We start from the raw sequence: 18,670 nt of genomic DNA, 5'->3' as shown, positions 1-18,670 counted from the left end.
GGAGCCTCCAGACCTAAGATACAGATTGTCTATAGATTTATTTGAGGATATTCATTAACTTTAAAACAGATATTCTGTCTAGACAGTTGTTGACATTTTACATATAAACTTCATCTTCTCAATATTCCTGTAACATGAGCAGGAAAAAAGGTCATTTTTATCTGGTCTACATCCCTAGATGCCTAGAGCTGACTGGTGATTTACTCCAGATAACAGTAGGGAGCATTGATACAGTGTCAAAACTCTAAGAAAGGCACTATTCTTAGCAATTAACATATACATACTTCAATCTTCAAATATTATTTTGAAATAAATTCTATTATTATTTTATAATGAAGAAACTGAGGCACAGAGAGATGCAGTTGAAAGTGTTGGAGTGTTACTTCTCTAAAAAAGACATCCAGATGGCAACAGACACATGAAAAGATATTCAACATCAGGGGCGCCTGGGTGGCTGTCGGTTAAGTAGCTGCCTTCTGCTCAGGTCATGATCCTGGGGTCCTGGGATTGAGCCCCACATCCAGCTCCCTGCTCGGTGGAGAGCCTGCTTCTCCCTCTCCCTCTGCCTGCCACTCTGCGTACTTGTGCTTTCTCTCTATCTCTCTGTCAAATAAATAAATAAAATCTTAAAAAAAAAAAAGATATTCAACATCACTCATCATCAGGGAAATGCAAACCAAACCCCAATGAGAAATCACCTCACACCTGTCAGAATGGCTAAAATCAAAAACTCAAGAAACAACAAGCATTATGAGGATGTGGAGAAAAAGGAACCCTTGAGTGCTGTTGGTGGGAATGCACACTGGAGCAGCCACTGTGAACAGGATGGAGGTTCCTCAGAAAGTTAAAAATGGAAGTACCCTACGATCCAGTAATCACACGACTGAATATTTACCCCTCCAAATACAAAAACACTAATTTAAAGGGATACATGCCCCCTCATTTACTGCAGCATTATTTACTATAGCCAAGATATTGAAGCAGCCCAAGTGTCCATCGATGATGAATGGATGAAGAGGTGATACACACACACACACACACTCACACACACACACGCATGCAATGAAATACTATTCAGCCATAAAAGAGAATGAAATCTTCCCATTTGCAATGACATGTATGGAGCTAAAGATTATAATACTAAGTGAAATAAGTCAGAGAAAGACAAATACCATATGATCTCATTCGTATATGCAATTTCAGGAACAAAACAAATGAGCAAAGGAAAAAAACAAAAAACAAAAAGAGAGACAAGCCAAGAAACAGACTTAACTCTAGAGAACAAACTGATGGTCACCAGACGGGAGGTGGGTGGGTGGATGGGTGAAATAGGTGATGGGGATTAAGGTGTACACTTGTCGTGATGAACACTGGATGATGTATGGAATTGTTGAATCATTATATTGTACACCTGAAACTAATATTACACTGTATGTTAATTATGCTGGAATTAAAATAAAAAAAATAGGAAAAAAAAGTGCTGGAGTGTTAACCTTGAGAGTCCCAATCTGAGCCCTTTGATTTGTGAGTGGTGGGGACAGTCAGTGAGAAAGAGGAAGGAAGTTCACAGCTGTCCTTTACTGGACATGCATTGGTATTCGCAGCCTGACTATTACTTCCACTTATATGAAGTGCTGGTAGTTCACGTGTCCAGTAGAATTCTGCAGTCCTAAAAGGGTATTGTCTTACCAACAGCAGATAGCTCCTGTCTTCCTTCTAATTTGAAAATCCATATCTCTGTCCAACCACCCTACTGGTTCGATAGCAGAAAATGCATAGAAAAATCTGGCAGGTAGAGACTTTAAAAGGCCACATTTATTTATTAATTTTTAAAAAATCAGTCAGCTAGAAATGCATCATCTCCCCCCAGTGGCTTATAGATTTTTGTGTGGAGTGTATAGTCACTCTAGATTAGAAAAAAAAACAAACAAACAAAACACAAAGAAATAATTTTTCTTCAGTTTGTTCTCAACCTTTTAGGATTTTGTCCTCTGTAGCTATAAATTGGTTTTATTCTTGGCAGTTTAAACAATGTCAAATGAAGGTCTGGAAAGTATTGAAGAAAATTGCCCAGTGTAAATGTAGAGATAGGTTTTGAGTACAGGTAGGTAGTTTCATAGCCCACACTTGGGTTTACTTCTGCACTTGCTCTTTGCAATTTTGTGGCAGGTTTTCCAATGTCCTGTTCAACATACTATCGTAATAGATCTCTTCTGGTACAATTTCTTTCAGATAGGGGATCTTAATGCATACTTCTCACAGATAAAAAATTTCCAAATGCTGCAGTTAGCAGAAGAAAGGAAATTGTCCTTGAGATATCCACAGAGCTGGTCAGTTGATTGGAGTGTCTGTATTGGTGATCTGGAGAAGAAAGTCAGTGAATCTGACATTAGGTATGGGGCTTATAGTGATGTTCTTGTGGGTAACTGATGAGAGGTGGGTAGCTTTTTCTTTTGTTTTGTTTTAACATGGTACCCTCCTGTGGCACACCCCCTCTTCAGTAATAACGGTATTTTCTCTCAATAAAAATATGTTAACATAATATCAAAAACCTCATATTAAAGGAAATACATAGACAAAAATAGGCTCTAACTTAGGATCTCTTCCCTGACTCTTAATTCTCAAAATACTAAAGCACCTAGTCCTGTTCACCAATCTCCCTAGCTCTATCTAAAAAGCTTAATAGGGAAAAATAAATAAATAAAAGTAAAAAGCTTAAGAGGGAAATCTCTTAATAGTTACTATAATTTCTTTCCCGTAGCACTCGCTAGCCATTAAATAATACACAGGAAACATCCGTGATAATTACATTGTTCATTCAGATTCTCAAATTTTGATGTGAATTGTGCTAGAGTGTAATAGCAGGAGGCTGAGAAGTAGGAAGACTTGGAAGCCATGAAGCTACTCTGAAATTACCTCAGCTTTGATTCCAGTCAAAAGCCTGTGAAATTATCATGCTGGCTACGTCTTCTGGAGAAAATCTGAGGTATAAAATAAAATCAACTTTGGAATTCCCTCATGTTTCTACTTTTTCTTGTAACATTTTTCTCAGGTACTTACAGGTGAGGGGAAGGAGAGGAGCCATCTTCCCAAAGCCAAGCTCTGCTGAGTCCATCCTGAGACAGCCCCACCCAGTAATCATAGCCTCTTTTGACCGTCCCCAGGCTGCCGGTGATAAAGTCCTAGAAGACACAAGACCTGAACAGTGAACTGAGGGAAAAACAACAACAAACTGTCATGAGGTATAAAGTGTGGCATTTTGCCTAGACAGACATTAGTGGGAACTTGAGAGCTAGAGAAGAAGACAGAGGGTTTTTAAAAGAAGCGATACATTTTATAGATTTTTTTATTGCCATATGATAGATGGGGTGTTGAGGACTATGGGGAAAATAGGCATCTGGTATTAAAATAATCTTAGACTCAGAATTTGACAGAGAATATATGTCAAAACAAGGTGTTATACTGAACCTTCATTATGAGGAAAAGTAAAAACATCCTTGACATCATAGACCACATAGATCATTCTTTCCCAGCATACTTCCATAGTTTAGGAATTTCCAGAGGCAACTTAACTGTAGACATATTTTGTTAAAAAAATTATTGATTTTTGTCACCAAATTTGCACAGAAAAAGTAGTGTAAACCTGTAATTGTTGTAAGTCCAAGTTGCCTTGGTTTACTGCATATCCTTAACATATCCTTAAATTGTTCTCTCATTATTTTTGGAAAAATAAACTTTAACTAATTATTGAGTATAGCAAGCACACATTTTTAATAAGGTCAGAAATGTGTAACTGTGTATTCTACCTCACACATATTTATGGGTAAAAGATTTCAGGGAAACACTGTTTAAGATGTTTGTTAAGATGTTAGTAAAGCAGACTTAATGTCAATTAAACATTTCATTTAGCAAAGGCTTATTTTTATAGACCTCGCCATTTCATGACATCACTTCCCTTTTTATATTTCTGCTTTTTCTTTTAATTACAAAATTTTTATTGGTTATTACACTTCCCAACAGCATTGAAAATAACAAATTTGGAGCATATACAAAATTATAATATATGTATATCTTGGAGTGAATTAACAAGTGACAAGATGGTATTTCCCTTATTCCCTCTCCTTTTTGATTAACAAAGGACATACAACTAACACATTCCCCTTGATTTCTGGATAGCTTCCTGTTTGTTTGTTTTTGTCCAATCAAAAGGAAAATAAATCTTGGTAATTCCTACATTGTCTCTTTTAAACCCTTATTATATACAATAAATATATTTTTGTTATAGAATATTAAGAAATTCTGTAGAATTAGAATCAGTCCTTGCTTTTAATGTGTACCAGGGTATTTTCAGAATGATATGAAACCATGAGACGCTGTTTACCATTTCTTCTTTGCTGTCTATTTGTAGAAGATTAGAACCCTCCTTCAAACAGTCCTCTTTACTGGTGTGCCAGAATTTCCAGTTTTCAAAGACATGGTAACAACTTCCGCCATTCTGAATCCAGTTGTCTGGACAAGGGTTGCAGTTATGGGCTTTGAATAGAAACATTTCCCTTTGTTAAAATTATTATAAAAATATTAGTAGCCCATCTCCTCAAAAGAAACCTTTGTTCCGTCCCCAGTGAAGCTAACCATTCATTGTAACCAAATGGTTCAGATGCATTGGTCCTTACCACAGAAAGATTTCTACATTTCCAACAGCAATAGGTCTGTAAGAATTAATTTAAGATAAAATTAATTTCAGAATTTTTTTTCCGAAATTGTTCCTCTTCTATAACAACTGAGTTGATGATTCTATTTTTATAAATCTTTCCTCTCTTTAAGCTTACATCATGTATAGTCTTCATTGTTTAATATTGTTTCGTGTCTGTTAATCTTAATCACCCAATTTAGTTGGAATATATGCTGGACCATTAGGCAAGCTGATAATAAGTTTCAAGTTGATCTGTAAATTCTGAGAGTTAAACATGAAAATATTTCCTATAGAACGGACAGAACAAATAGCGCACTTTGAGGGCTGATTTGAAAATATGTGGGTGAGGAAAATTGGAGAAAAACATAAGTGACCAATTGGCTTATTTCAGGACTTGGATGTAACGTAGAAGTAAGCCATATTGTTTAATCAGTTTTATGAAACCTGTCTTAAGAAAGAATGTATTCACAAAAGAATTGGGCTCAAGACTGTAAGAGGGGGACCAAAATGCAAGAACTTGACCAAGTGTTTCTTGCCCAGAGGGAAGGACACTGAAATTTCCAGAACTCTACTTTCTAGAAAGAGACCTTCTATTTAGGGTCACAAATAGTTCATTATCAGTGTCCAGGGCCTGGCTGTTGAGTTATTTAAAGCTTTTCAATATCTTTTGTTTGGAATCTATGCTAATCTGTGTCTTGACTATTGTTAAGGCAAGACTAGGCAGCTGAAATTTTGGAGGACATATTAAATTTGTAGGTCTCCAAAATGGATATTGCCATTGTCTCAAGGTTAATGGCTCAGAGGTGGGGCTAATTCATGCTTGCAAAAGCCTGTTATATTTAAAAACACTGTTGGGCACCCAGTGATTCTGTAAACATTTATTTGACTAAATTTCAACCAGAAGGTATGTTTTTGACCTCTCTCATTGGTGATTATTTAAATGATATCCACTACAGGGACAATTAATGTCAATTAAGTAAACATAGAATACTTGGCGAACTATACTGCACGTAGAAATAAGGCTGTTTTAGGTTTAAGATTCTAGTGAGAGATGTAAAAGATAAAACTGAAGTAAAGGCATAGAATTTTTAAAAGAGTTGAATCCTAATTGTTATAATTTTATGGTAAATACTCTGATTTTTTAAAAAATGATTTTCCTGCTCAAAGAGATATCTAAATTTGAATCTAAAGCAGTATTTAAACTAAGTATATTGAAGAATTTAGGACTATAAAGATACACTTATAAATTTGAGTGATTGGCTAAAACATAAAATGCTGCTTTAAAAAAAAAAAATCCCATCTGCTACTCCCACACATTTCCCTTTGAAATTTGAGTGTATGTTTTTTAAATCTGCATTTCTTGAGACATCAGTATTTTCCACTTACTACTGAGATATATAAATATATAAAAAACATTGAACTGGAGTGTGGATTACAATTATGTCCCTCCTAATTTTAAAATTCTGTCTGCAATTTTGCAGACAGTAAAATGTGCACCACTGTTTCTTTTGAGGAATTGGTGCCTGTATTTGTATCTGTACAGTGGAAACTGATTTTATATCAATTACCTGAACTGAAAGAGTTTTGCATCAAGTTTTGGCAATACTTCATCTGAAGGTCATGGTTTCTCTTCCATTGTGTGAAATTCAACAGTGCTCTGTTCTGATGGATGAGTTTTTCTTGCTGCTTCATTGCAATAGTGGATACCTGGAACACTTCAAACAATAAATAACAATCATTTTTAACTAAAAATACTGACAAATTAGAACAAAGTAATTCTTCCATACAGACTAAGGACAACTACAAATTACTGATTATTTTTGTGACTTTAATTTGCATTAAGGTTTTGTTTAAAATTTACACTGTTCAAGAATCAAAAACTTTGGGGTGCCTGGGTGGCTCAGTCGGTTAAGCATCTGTCTTGGGCTCAGGCTGTGATCATGGGGACCTGGGATCCAGCCCTGTGGCTGGCTCCCTGCAGGGAGCCTGCTTCTCCTTCTGCCTCTGCCCCTCCTCCCTGCTTGTGCTCTCTCTCTCTCTCTCAAATAAATAAATAAAATCTTAAAAAAAATTTTTTTTTTAATTAAAAAAAAAATCTTCAAAGGATACAGAGCAAAAACCCCTTTGCTACCTGGATGCACCCAACTCCACTCGCCTGGAGCGTCAGTTTACGAATTTCTTTTTTATTCTTCCACATGTATTTTGAATTTTACAAGTAAATGAATATAAAATGCCCTCTCTTTATACAAATAGTAATGATCTATTTATATGGTTTTTAATATTTTCATATTTCATATTTTACCACTTAAAAATATATTTTAGACAAAATTCCATGTCAGTGTATAAAGAACTTTCTCGTTCTTTCATTAAAACTGTATCAGATTCTATTGTATGGATATATCATGATTTATGCTAGTCATTTCCTACTGACTTTCAGACTATTTGTAATCTTTTGGTATTCCAAATACTGTAATAAAGAACCTTAGTCAGACATAATTTCACACATATGCAAGTATATTTTTAAGAAAAGTTGCTAGGTCAAAGTTTATGTGCATTTAAATTGTATTAGATATTTCCAAATTACCCTCCACATAAGCTGTTGCAAATGGTGTTTCAACATCATTTGAATTTGCGTTTCCCTTTTTATGCTTGGTGTTGAAACTTTTTCTCATATATATAAAAGTCTATTGCATTTCCTTTTCTATGAAGTGTATAATTATATATAAGATATAATTATATATCATAATTTTTTTCATTGGGTTTCTGGTCTTTTCATTATTGTTTTATATGAGGTCCTTCTTGGGCTGTGGGAATGCATTCAGACAGGCTTGGGCTCAGCCTGAACAGTGTTTCTAAAGTTCCTGCCTGGCACTGACCTATGGACAAGGTATGAGACATACTGATTAATAGTGTAGCTTTGTAATCATCAGTCTGAGGATTTTTTGGTCAGATGATACTAGCTTGTCAGCATTGTTTACTGATGCCATATGACTGATGATTTGCCCCTGGTTACAATGAGATCCTGAGCAGTCTCTGCTGTCGAAGCTGGTTACCTGGAAGAAATATGCCTATGTGGGGACACCTGGGTGGCTCAGTGGGTTAGGCGTCTGCCTTCGGCTCAGGTCATGATCCCGGGGTCCTGAAATCAAGTCCCACATTGGGCTCCTTGCTCAACAGGGAGCCTGCCTCTCCCTCTGTCTGCCTGTCATTCCCCCCCTGCTTGTGCTCTCTCTCTCTCTTTCTCTCTCTGACAAGTAAATAAATAAAATCTTAAAAAAAAAGAAAGAAATATCCTATGTGGTCAGCATAAGATAAAAATTACCAAGCAAGACTCCATTTTGGGCTCCCTGCCACCAAAGTGTTTTGTGGACATACACATCAGTGGTTCCTGACTCAAGAGAGAAATTTTGTCCTGAGGAGATAGTTACAGAGAAAGGACAAAGTACTTGTCTGTACCTGGCCTCTCCAGACCATATCCTGACTTTAATGCAGTTCTTAAACTGCATCCTTTTCTTGTAATAAACTATAGAGTTGTAAGCATTGTCATTTCAGGTTGTGTGAATCTGCTTTAGCAACCAATCCTGTTTAACTGATTGTGTTAGTGCACTTGCATTTGGGTCAACTTAGCTTGTGTGTGATATGAGCCACAAGTTTCCCAATGTGTCTTTTGACTTTGCTTGTGGTAATTCACCCCACATACATCAGATGCTTTTTGAGTCATTTTGAGCAAAAATCTTACACCTGAGATCATACTTTTTACAAGCATATTTCACTTTCATATTTTGATGTAGCTGGAATGTATTTATTTTTTATTTTTTTAATTATGTTATATTAATCACCATACATGACATCATTAGTTTTTGATGTAGTGTTCCATGATTCATTGTTTGCGTATAACACCAAGTGCTCCATGCAGGACGTGCCCTCCTTAATACCCATCACCAGGCTAACCCATCCCCCACCCCCTCCCCTCTAAAACTCTTAGTTTGTTTCTTTTTTTTTAAATTATATTATGTTAATCACCATACATTGCATCATTTGTTTTTGATGTAGTGTTCCATGATTCATTGTTTGCGTATAACACCCAGTGCTCCACGCAGAACGTGCCTTCTTTAATACCCGTCAGTTTGTTTAGCTGGAATTTATTTTGTTGGAATTTATGCGGTATGACTTCCAAATTTTTCCCCTAGATGGCGACATTGTGGTCTCATATCATTTTCTAAATAACCCCCTCCTCATCCTCTTTTAATTGTTATCTTTAGCTTACTGTAATTTCCAATAAACTACTTTGATGTATTTCTATTATTTTAATGATATTCAATCCACCTGCTTATCTATTCCTAGGTCAGTACCACACTGCCTTCATTATTTTAGATTTATAATTTATTTCAATATTCGGCAGGGCCAGTCCTCCCATTTTCATATTATTTTCATATTTTTTGTAGTTCTTTCCTTATAAGTCTGACTAGATTTTTAAGTCAGTTCTTTTTTTTAAGATTTTTTTTTTTTAAACTTAATTTTTTGGACAGAGAGAGTACAAGCAGAGGGAGAGGGAGAAGCAGGCTCCCCATTGAGCAGGGAGCCCGATGCAGGGCTACATCCCAGGACCTCAGGATCATGACCCGAGTGCAAGGCAGATGCTTAACCGACTGAGCCACCCAGGTGTCCCAAGTCAGTTCTTTTTAAAAATCATTCTATAAAGTATGTATTCCTATTTTATTAAATATTTTTCTTAACAAGGATATTGATTTTTCTTTATGCTGATTGTTTTTTATAGAATTCCTTGAACCTATGGCTTAATGTTTTTAATCAATTTTGGAAAATATTCATCCAGTAAGTCTTAAAATGATATTACTTTTGTCTAACTCTCTCTCTCTTCTACTTTTGGGTCTACTATTACAAATATACTAATCTTTTTCAATATGCTCTACGACTCTCACCCTCTTTTCTATATTTTGCTCAAGAGCTATGGACAATGGATGGTTATGCCTTATCCATCTGTGGATGGTTCAAGTAATCCCGGCTACTAGTGGCTTGGATTATGTTCCTTCTTAGCAAAAGGTTGGATGTAACCAGAGTGGGAGTAAGACAGTGATGTTATTTATTTTATTCTATTTATAATCTGGCATGTTTGGAGATACCCTTTTCCAAAATTTTGAATTTTGACGAACTTTTTCTAGATTAACTATATTCTTGAGGTTATTGCTCTTTTGTTTATTATGATCTGAAAAGGTTGTACTACATAAAACTGTAATAAAACTGTAGAAAGGGAAATGAGACTTTTCTTTGTTTCTCCTTATATGGGAAGCAATGTACCGTGCCTTTACTGGTGTTGGGCTTGTAATCAGTTTGCAACAAGTGAAGAATATAGATTAAACAATATATTTACTTAGAGGAATATAAGACAAAAGTTTTTAAAAACCCCAAAAGAAAAGTGTTTATTATATGATTTTATGTGATATATCTAATTGATGAATTAAGAAAATGAAAAAGACGGGGCGCCTGGGTGGCTCAGTCGTTAAACGTCTGCGTTCAGCTTAGATCATCGAGTCTCACATTGGGCTCCCTGCTCCGCAGGAAGCCTGCTTCTCCCTCTCCCACTCTCCCTGCTTGAGTTCCCTCTCTTGCTGTGTCTCTCTCTGTCAAATAAATAAAATCTTTAAAAAAAAAAGAAAAGAAAATGAAAAGGAGTAGTAAAAACAAATGAAAAAATCCGATTTGTTAGAAAATCTTTTGCATATAGAGTTTTGGAGGGAAAAAACAGAATATACAAAATAGTAGGAAGAAAGCAAGAAATTACTTCTTACATTTAAACTACCATTCAAATAACAGCTGTTAACATTTAGTTTATATCTATTGAAACTTTTTTCCATATCTGTATGTAAAAAATACATCTATTTTACATATAATTTTTATAAAACTACATTTTTCCATAACTGACTTTTCAATCTGCTTATTTCATGGGAAAATATCACATAACCATATCTCTGTGTTAGTAACAATAGTTCTAGAAGACTTCTTTAAATTACTGCAGAGTGTTCTTTTATATCAATGTAGCATGATTAATTTTTACCAGTTATTTTATTGTCAGATATCCATGGATGCACTTTTGATGGTATATAAGAATAATTTGTAATTGACCCATTCATTACTTTGATATCATATTTTAAACAGGATATAGATTTCATTCATTACTCTTTGTCAGAAACATGTCCGTGTTTTTACTATGTATATTAAATTATATACATCATATGTGGTTATATATGTAATTTAAATTTTAGTATTGACCTTTCTCTTACACTGAAAATTTTCATGGACAAAACATTTAATGTTTTTTGTTGAAATGGAATGATGATTAAGATGAAATAATTATTAAAAATTAAAAATTAAATGATTTTTATAACTCGAAATCTACTGGCTATAACATAATCTATAACTAGCAAGGACAAGCAGTTAGTTAGGAAATTTGAAGTGAACAAACTGCTTCTTGTTTAACACAACTCTTTTGTTTCTGTAACTGGCTTTACTTAATAAAATCCCTTTGAATGTTTTGAGAATGTATAAGATGACCTTGGCAAGTGACAGGATTGGTAGCAAAAAAATGAAAGTCACTATACTTGAACAAAAGCCAAATGGTAAAAATATTTTATATTTGTGTAGTAATATTTAAAAGTTTTTTTATTTATTTTTTTAAATATAGATTTGGTTTTTTTTTAATTTTTAATTTATTTATTAGAGAGAGAGAGAATGAGAGATAGAAAGCACGAGAGGGAAGAGGGTCAGAGGGAGAAGCAGACTCCCTGCTGAGCAGGGAGCCCGATGTGGGACTCGATCCCAGGACTCCAGGATCATGACCTGAGCCGAAGGCAGTTGCTTAACCAACTGAGCCACCCAGGTGCCCAAAAGTTTTAAAAGTATTTATAACTATTAACACAAAACAAAAGAAAGCCAAAACTTTTATTTGTAAGCATTTTCCAGAAATTACTGAAAGATTTAAATACTTTATTTTCTGGCCGGCTTTCTTTTATCCTCATCAGAATATTTTCTTCCCCAATTTTTGTTTTGGGAGTTAAAAAAAATTGTTTAAAACATACTACATCCATGGAATTACAACATTAAAAAAATAAATAAACACTGACATTGTCACCACCTATCCCCCTCTCCTGACCCCATTTTTAGTTACTTCTTATATATCCTTCCAGTGTCACTTGGCATATGAAGAAAATACCCGTTTTCAATCAAATTGTGGGGTAGTGTATACATTACTTTAGAAGTTTTCACTTGAGGATGTATCATGAAGACATTTACATATCAGTCCATAGAGAGCAGCTGCTCTTACTGCTGTTGCTTCTCCCCCTCCCCCTTTCCTTACCCCTTCTCTCCCTCCCTCCCTTCTTCCCCTCCTCCCTCCCCTCACCCTCCTCTTCCTCCTTTTCTACTTCTTCTTTCTCCTGCCCTTTCTTCTCCTTTTTCTTTTCCTCCTTCTGTTTCTCCTTCTCTTTCTCTTCCTTGTTTCATGGTATTCCACGATGTGGATGTACTATTGTTAATTTAAATGATCCCTTAATGAAAGGCATTTGAGTTTTTCCAATTTTTTTTTTTACCCCATTGTTATACATGCGAGTTCTTCTATAGAAAAAGCTTCCAAAAGTGGGATTTGTGGGTCAAAGTTAATTAGTACAATTTAAAATGACCTAGAGTTTGTTAGGAACATGATAATTCATCTAAACAGATTTCATGAACTACAGAGATAGACAAAAGTAAATATATATTGGACAGCAAGTTTTTTGAGGACATGGAAAAAATGTAGAGTATGCTTTTATGAACATCCTTAGTATGTACAATGTGCTTTTTGGCTAGGTAATAATTGGTGATTGGAGACTACAGGTTCATTTTTATATAGAGACAAATTCTATATCCCAATCACTTCATGATATTGCTTTAAGTATTACATCTTCAGTTAATCTTGTTTTTAATTGAAAGTGTTCTTTATACTTCATTTGTTTTATCTTCTTACCCCAAGTAGTTCATATTTATAAAATAGCATTTAAATTTATCATAAAGGTGTGATATTTAAACCATATCTTTTGATATTTGCAATGCCAGTTAAATATGAATTCTTGTACTGTCATTAGAATGGAGCCCAGCAATATTCTGTTCAAAGTGCCCAGGTTTTAGAGAAGAAACTGAATTATTAGATGTCAATTGACTTATTTGTTAGTTCTCTTTCAACTCTGCAATCTATTTCCAGTTTGTCTGTTTGAATGTGAGTTTCTTAAAAAAATGGACTTGCATTTGGTTTCAATAATGCATTTTTATGTGAAGCACAGAGGGAGTATAGGGTGAGATAAGGAAAGCTTTCTGGAAGTGCTAACATTTGCTGTGAGCAGTGAAATTTCTTTTCAGGTGATAAACAAAGTAAAAATTATTTATTGAGCTTCTAGTAATTCTTAAAACAATTTTCTTTTTTTAAGCACTTTTTAAAAAAGATTTTATTTATTTATTTGAGAGCAAGAGAGACAGAGATAGTGAGAGAGAGCACGAGGTGGGAGGAGAGGGAGAAGCAGACTCCCCGCTGAACCGGGAGCCCAACTTAGGACATATCCCAGGACCCTGGGATCATGACCTGAGCCGAAAGCAGATGCTCAACTGACTGAGCCACTCATGCGCCGCTTAAAACAATTTTCTAAGAACAATCAGGAAAATAAGCTCATAGCTAACATGAACAAGATTAAGTTTCTTGTACTTTGTGGAAGCAAATCTGATCTCTTCCTCATTGTAGACTTCTGATCTTTCGAACTGTAGGAGACCAGCTAAAGTCTCCTACGTACAGAAATGATTTGCCAGGGCATACGAAAGGGAAGAATTATCTGGACAATAACCTTTATCTCTGTCTTTCTAAGCATATTTCTTAGTATTAGCATGAGTGATAATGCAGGCTATTAGTTTTTTTGTTTGTTTTTTGGAATTGCAGCCAAGTAATTATATTTTATAAAAATTTCACTTGCCATATATGAAAACATGTCTTAAATTTACACTAAAGGAAATAAAGAAATGTGATTAAAGGGACACCTGGGTTGCTCAGTCACTTAAGCGTCTGCCTTGGACTCAGGTCGTGATCTCAGAGTCTGGGATGGAGTCCCGCATTGGGCTCCCTGCTCAGTGGGGAGCCTGCTTCTCCCTCTGCCTGCCGCTCCCCCTGCTTGTGCTCTGTATCTCTCTCTTTCCACAAGTAAATAAATAAAATCTTAAAAAAAAAGATATGTGATTAAATATGGCCTATATGAAGTGCTCAGATTTGCATTAAACTTATTAAATTCTACTTTGCCTAATATAAAGTGAAAAACTTACTAAAATATTCTGCATAAAGTTTAGAATACATACATATTTAGAAAAGAAAGAGCATTATACTGAAATCTTGTTAGTTGCATCCTTTAGCATGCTAATATGACTCACAAATTGAATAATAATATAAGTAATTATTTGCATTATTTTCCCCAAAGAGACTCTATGGCATTAGAGTTAGGTTAAACAACATGCAAATGAACCTTAAAAGTTATTAAAAGTGGAATCCAAGGGGCACCTGGGTGGCTCAGTTGGTTAAGTATCTGACTTAGGCTCAGGTCATGATCTCAGGGTCCTGGGATCAAGCCCTGAGTGGGGTTCCCTGCTTAGTGGGGAGTCTGTTTCTCCCTCTCCCTTTCCCTCTATCTCTCCCCCTACTCATGCACTCTCTCTCTCTCTCTCAAAAAATAAAAAAAATAGGAAGCCATTATTTTACATCAGTTATATGCATTTACATGTTTCTAATTGATTTTTCTATTATAAATTATGACATTTTATTTATAATGATACACATACACAGAATTGTATAGAAAGCTACATGCAGTGTATATGTATGTTTGTAATGTATAAAGTATATGAAATATATGTATATAGATTATTGTGAATATATCCTTTTGTACTTACACTTGATCCCCAAGAAAACAGAAGTTGTTACTGAGCCCACGCAGAGAATACATGAAATCACCATCACCAGACACCATGCTCCTGAACAAGGCATAGAGGCAATGACACTGAGTTAGAGAAAGTAGGTGAAAGAGATGGGCCAGAGTGAGACTAGACTGAGAGAAAGAAAGAATGAGCATTCTTACTAGAGAATCCTAGAGGCCATGGGAACTGTGGTAACAGGAAAAAAAGAATTCCAACTTTTTGAAATGCAAGTTATAACTTGGAACACCTTTTTTTTTTTTAAGATTTTATTTATTTATTTGAGAGGGAAAGAGAGCACACAAGCACACAAGCAGAGGGAGAAGCAGACTCCCCGCTGAGCAGGGAGCCTGACATGGGAATCCATCCCAGGACCCTGGGATCATGACCTGAGGTGAAGGCAGATGCTTAAACGACTGAGCTCCCCAGGCGCCCCAGAACACCCTGAATTTTGAAAGATGTCAAATCTAATAGGTTAAGTAACATACTCCTCTTATCCTTATATAATATCACAACCTTACTAACTAGTTACTTGTATTCTTTTTCAACAACCTTTTAGAGACTATAGCAAACCAGGGAACAGGCTTTTATTTTTGAAAGCAGAAACGCTGGGGTGCATCTCTCATCTCTTTTCAGCACCACTTGAACATGATTGGTTCAGACATATTTCCTTTAAACATACAATTTTGAATGAGGAACACTTTTTTTCCAGGTAATTTTGCATCTATTCAGGGAAAAAAAAAGAATTTGTGATTTGTTATATTCTTAACACTAATCAGAGAAAAAAATAAAAGTTATCTTTGGATTATGTGGGAGGCTGAATGATGCCCCTGTCCCAAGTGCCCATGCCCTACTCCCTGGAACTTGTAAATATTACCTTATGTGACAAAAGAGACTTTAAACTGTAATTAAGTTAAGGATCTTGGGTTGGGGACATAATCCTGTTTTATCTGGGCCTTTATAAGTGAGAGATCAGTGGTCAGGGTGCTGTATGATGATGGAAGCAGGAAGAAATTTGAAGGCATAGCATTGCTGGCTTTGAAGATGGAATAAGGGGCCAAGAGCCCAAGTGAAGCAAGAAACACAGCCCCAGAAACTGGGAAACACAAACAAATGCATTCTTCCCTAGCTAGAGCCTCTAGAAGGAATGCAGCCCTGACAACAGCTTGCCCAGCGAAACCCACTTTGGACTTCTGATCTTTCGAAATGTAAGATAATAAATTTGTGTTGTATTAACCCCCCTGGTCTGTGGACATTTATTATCAAAATAATAAGAAGCTAATACACATGTTAAATAAGAATACCAGAACTGATCACCACAGCACACAGCTCCAGGCTGGCAAGTTTTGTCCATTTTTCAACCTATGTTTTCTCTTTATTTCCTAGTGTTTGTCAGGTAATTTTCAGGGAGTTTTATGCAAGAACTAAAATAATAAAAAAATATATGATTTCTTTCATTTGTCTTCCAAATCCCGGAATGCTTTGTCTTCCCAGCAAGAAAGAGGGAAAAAAGGTACTATATATTTGTCAAATCCATTGCTCTTTCCCTTTGACACCTTTACTTACTCTTACACATCACTTCGTTATTATATAATGCACATTATCAGACCCATATGTGGGTTATCTCATTAGAAAAGTCACCTTGGGCTCATCATAGAACCGGAAACAAAGCATAAATTGCAAAGTCTTGGACTAAATAATCAGAACTGGTTACCTGAATATTTGGTGGAAGACAGATGTTTCTGGTAAGGGCTTGGTGTTGGATCATCCCACTGAAGAGAGGTGTATGTTTCTTCCTCCTGCATGTCTGAGATGCTGTGATAGGTAAGGCACTCCACCCGAGAAGCTAAGACAAATATGTCTTCTTGTGGTAGGAGCACGTTCGTGAAAGAACTGAAATTGGCTACTTCTCACACCGGTGGGAAACTATGCTTGGGTTTAAGGGATGCAGTAGATGTATCTTCATCTAGAAAGTAGAAGTTTATGAAGTTTAAGCCAATGTACAACTTGTTAAAGAAGGAAATGAGAAAAGAAACTGAACTTGAAATGGCCTAAAGTAGAATAGGTTATTGCTCTGGGTTCTGAAGTCCAGCAGATGTTGAAGGTGATAGCACTGGGTTATTATCAAGATAAAAAGAATAGGCGTGCAAACAATGCACTTATATTTTGGTACAGGACATGAAGCATGTGGACGACTTAGCCAGCAAAGACTTGATGTTAGCTCACATCAGACAAGCCATGGTGAAGAGCTGTAGATCACTGTGTATCCTTAAACAAAAAAGCTTCTAGGAAGGGATTTCATCCCTAAAATAAATTTGCCCACTCTATTAGTTAAGGTAATGTAGTTTCTGTGACAAGGAAGTCTCAAAAAAAAACCCAGTTGTTTAACACAATAAAGATTATTTCTTGCTCACATAACAATTTAGCTCCAGTAATCCTGGTTAGTGGAGAGATTTCCTCCAAATGGGACCCAAGCTCCTTCTATCTTGTGAGATATTGGAGTCCCTTAGAAAGGAAAAGAGAAGATGGCAAATCCACATAGGCCTCTTGAAAGCCATAACCTAGAAGTAACATGTATCACGTCCACATCCACTAATGTAATGCCCTTGTTTGGATCTAAAAGGCTGGGCCTGATAAATGTAATTTTTGCCTGGCTAGCAAACTTTTGATGACAACTTTACTCTAAATTATTTAGTGGATAGATGGCCATTTCTGTCACATCCTGTGACTATAGCATTAAGAAACTTGATATTTTAATCATCATTCACATATTGGCCATTTGTCCTTATGGCCAAAGGTCATGTCTTGGTAATTTATAGTTTGCAAATCTCAACAATCTGCAAAATTGCAATGTTCTCTTTTGTTTCAGTATCTCCCTGGATCAATCATTGATCTCTATAGCAAAGGAAAACAAATGACATACTCAAGGAGTAATCTCAGGGCATTGAATGAAGACACTGTTTGTAAAGTTTGGGGAAAGATTAACTGGAACAAAAAGAGGTGGTGAATTATGCATTGCCACGATGTTATCACTCCTACGCCTGAGGAGTTAAGGGGAGGGTATCTGATAAGGGCCATGGCCTAAGGTAGGGAACATGCAGCCTTTGCCGAACATGGCATTGTAGGGAGAGAGCCAAGGGAATGACGAGTACCCTGACCACTCTCACCTTTCACCCTTTGATTACTGCAAGTACTTCTCAATAGCTAAATTAACTGGAAGCCAGAGGAAAATTGCCCCAAATAGTGCTGTTCATTTGAGTTCTGCCTCACAAGGCACAGGGTGGGGTTGAGAGGATCTCAAGGGGTAAATGGAGAATATCCAGCAAATTCTCCAAATATTTCAAATGATTTTCATGTGACCTGAGATTCTGACCTGAAAAATAAAGTGACTTAACTCTCTGCAGACTTCATTATGTAATGATTTCTACCTTGAGGAGAAAAAGAGGAAGAAACCATAAGCATACCAAATATGCATTAAGACTAATGTTGGGAGCACAGGAACAGAAATTTAATGAGTTGTCATCAATTTCCAGGTGCTCTCAAATTTTATCAGTGCTAAATATCAAGCTCAGAAAGATCTAGTTTATATCAAGCTCAGAAAGATCTAGTTTTCTCTAATATGGCATATTCTCTGATAAATTTCTTTGGGGGAAACATTGGGCTCTTCCAATAAGGAACTAATGTTACTAGCTTTGCTTTTGATGTTTTAAATCATACTACATGTTACTTATTTATTCATTACATTCCAAGTACTGTTTCAAAGGGCTACATGAATTACTGTGATTCTCAAAACAGCTCTGTGAAATAAGCACTGTTATGAGTACATTATAACTTAATTGTACACTGAAGCACAGAGAAGTCAAATTATTTACCGAAGTTGACTTGCGTAGTGAGTGGAAAAGTTAGTATTTGAAACTAGGTGGTCTGATCACGGAGCCTCTGCTATTAAAATCTGTGCTATTCTGATTTCATGGGTAAGACGATTTT

At 35.8% G+C, this 18,670-nt stretch overlaps 1 protein-coding gene across 3 annotated transcripts; it reads right to left on the bottom strand.

Annotated features, from left to right (window-relative positions):
• Positions 1 to 1,793: 1,793 nt before the first annotated feature.
• On the bottom strand, positions 1,794 to 18,611 carry CLEC9A (C-type lectin domain containing 9A). Of its 3 annotated transcripts, none has more exons than XM_028119722.2 (6): positions 16,398 to 18,611; positions 14,663 to 14,743; positions 6,262 to 6,408; positions 4,382 to 4,533; positions 3,061 to 3,182; positions 1,794 to 2,361 (listed from the first exon to the last, which is right to left on the bottom strand). In XM_028119722.2, the coding sequence occupies exons 1-6, from the start codon at positions 16,486 to 16,488 to the stop codon at positions 2,229 to 2,231; spliced, it is 726 nt and encodes a 241-aa protein (XP_027975523.1). In that variant the 5' UTR covers positions 16,489 to 18,611; the 3' UTR covers positions 1,794 to 2,228. The 3 variants fall into 3 exon arrangements, with proteins under 3 accessions (XP_027975523.1, XP_087882038.1, XP_027975524.1); XM_088025912.1 differs by having other exon boundaries at positions 14,663 to 15,407; positions 16,398 to 16,484; XM_028119723.2 differs by lacking the exon at positions 14,663 to 14,743.
• Between the last annotated feature and the right edge of the window lie 59 nt (positions 18,612 to 18,670).

The sequence above is a fragment of the Eumetopias jubatus genome, unplaced genomic scaffold (assembly GCF_037043125.1).
Source record: "Eumetopias jubatus isolate StellerSeaLion01/CBP00866 unplaced genomic scaffold, mEumJub1_p1.0 scaffold_8, whole genome shotgun sequence".
Lineage (NCBI taxonomy): Eukaryota > Metazoa > Chordata > Mammalia > Carnivora > Otariidae > Eumetopias > Eumetopias jubatus.
This window is presented reverse-complemented; position numbering and strand designations above follow the sequence as displayed.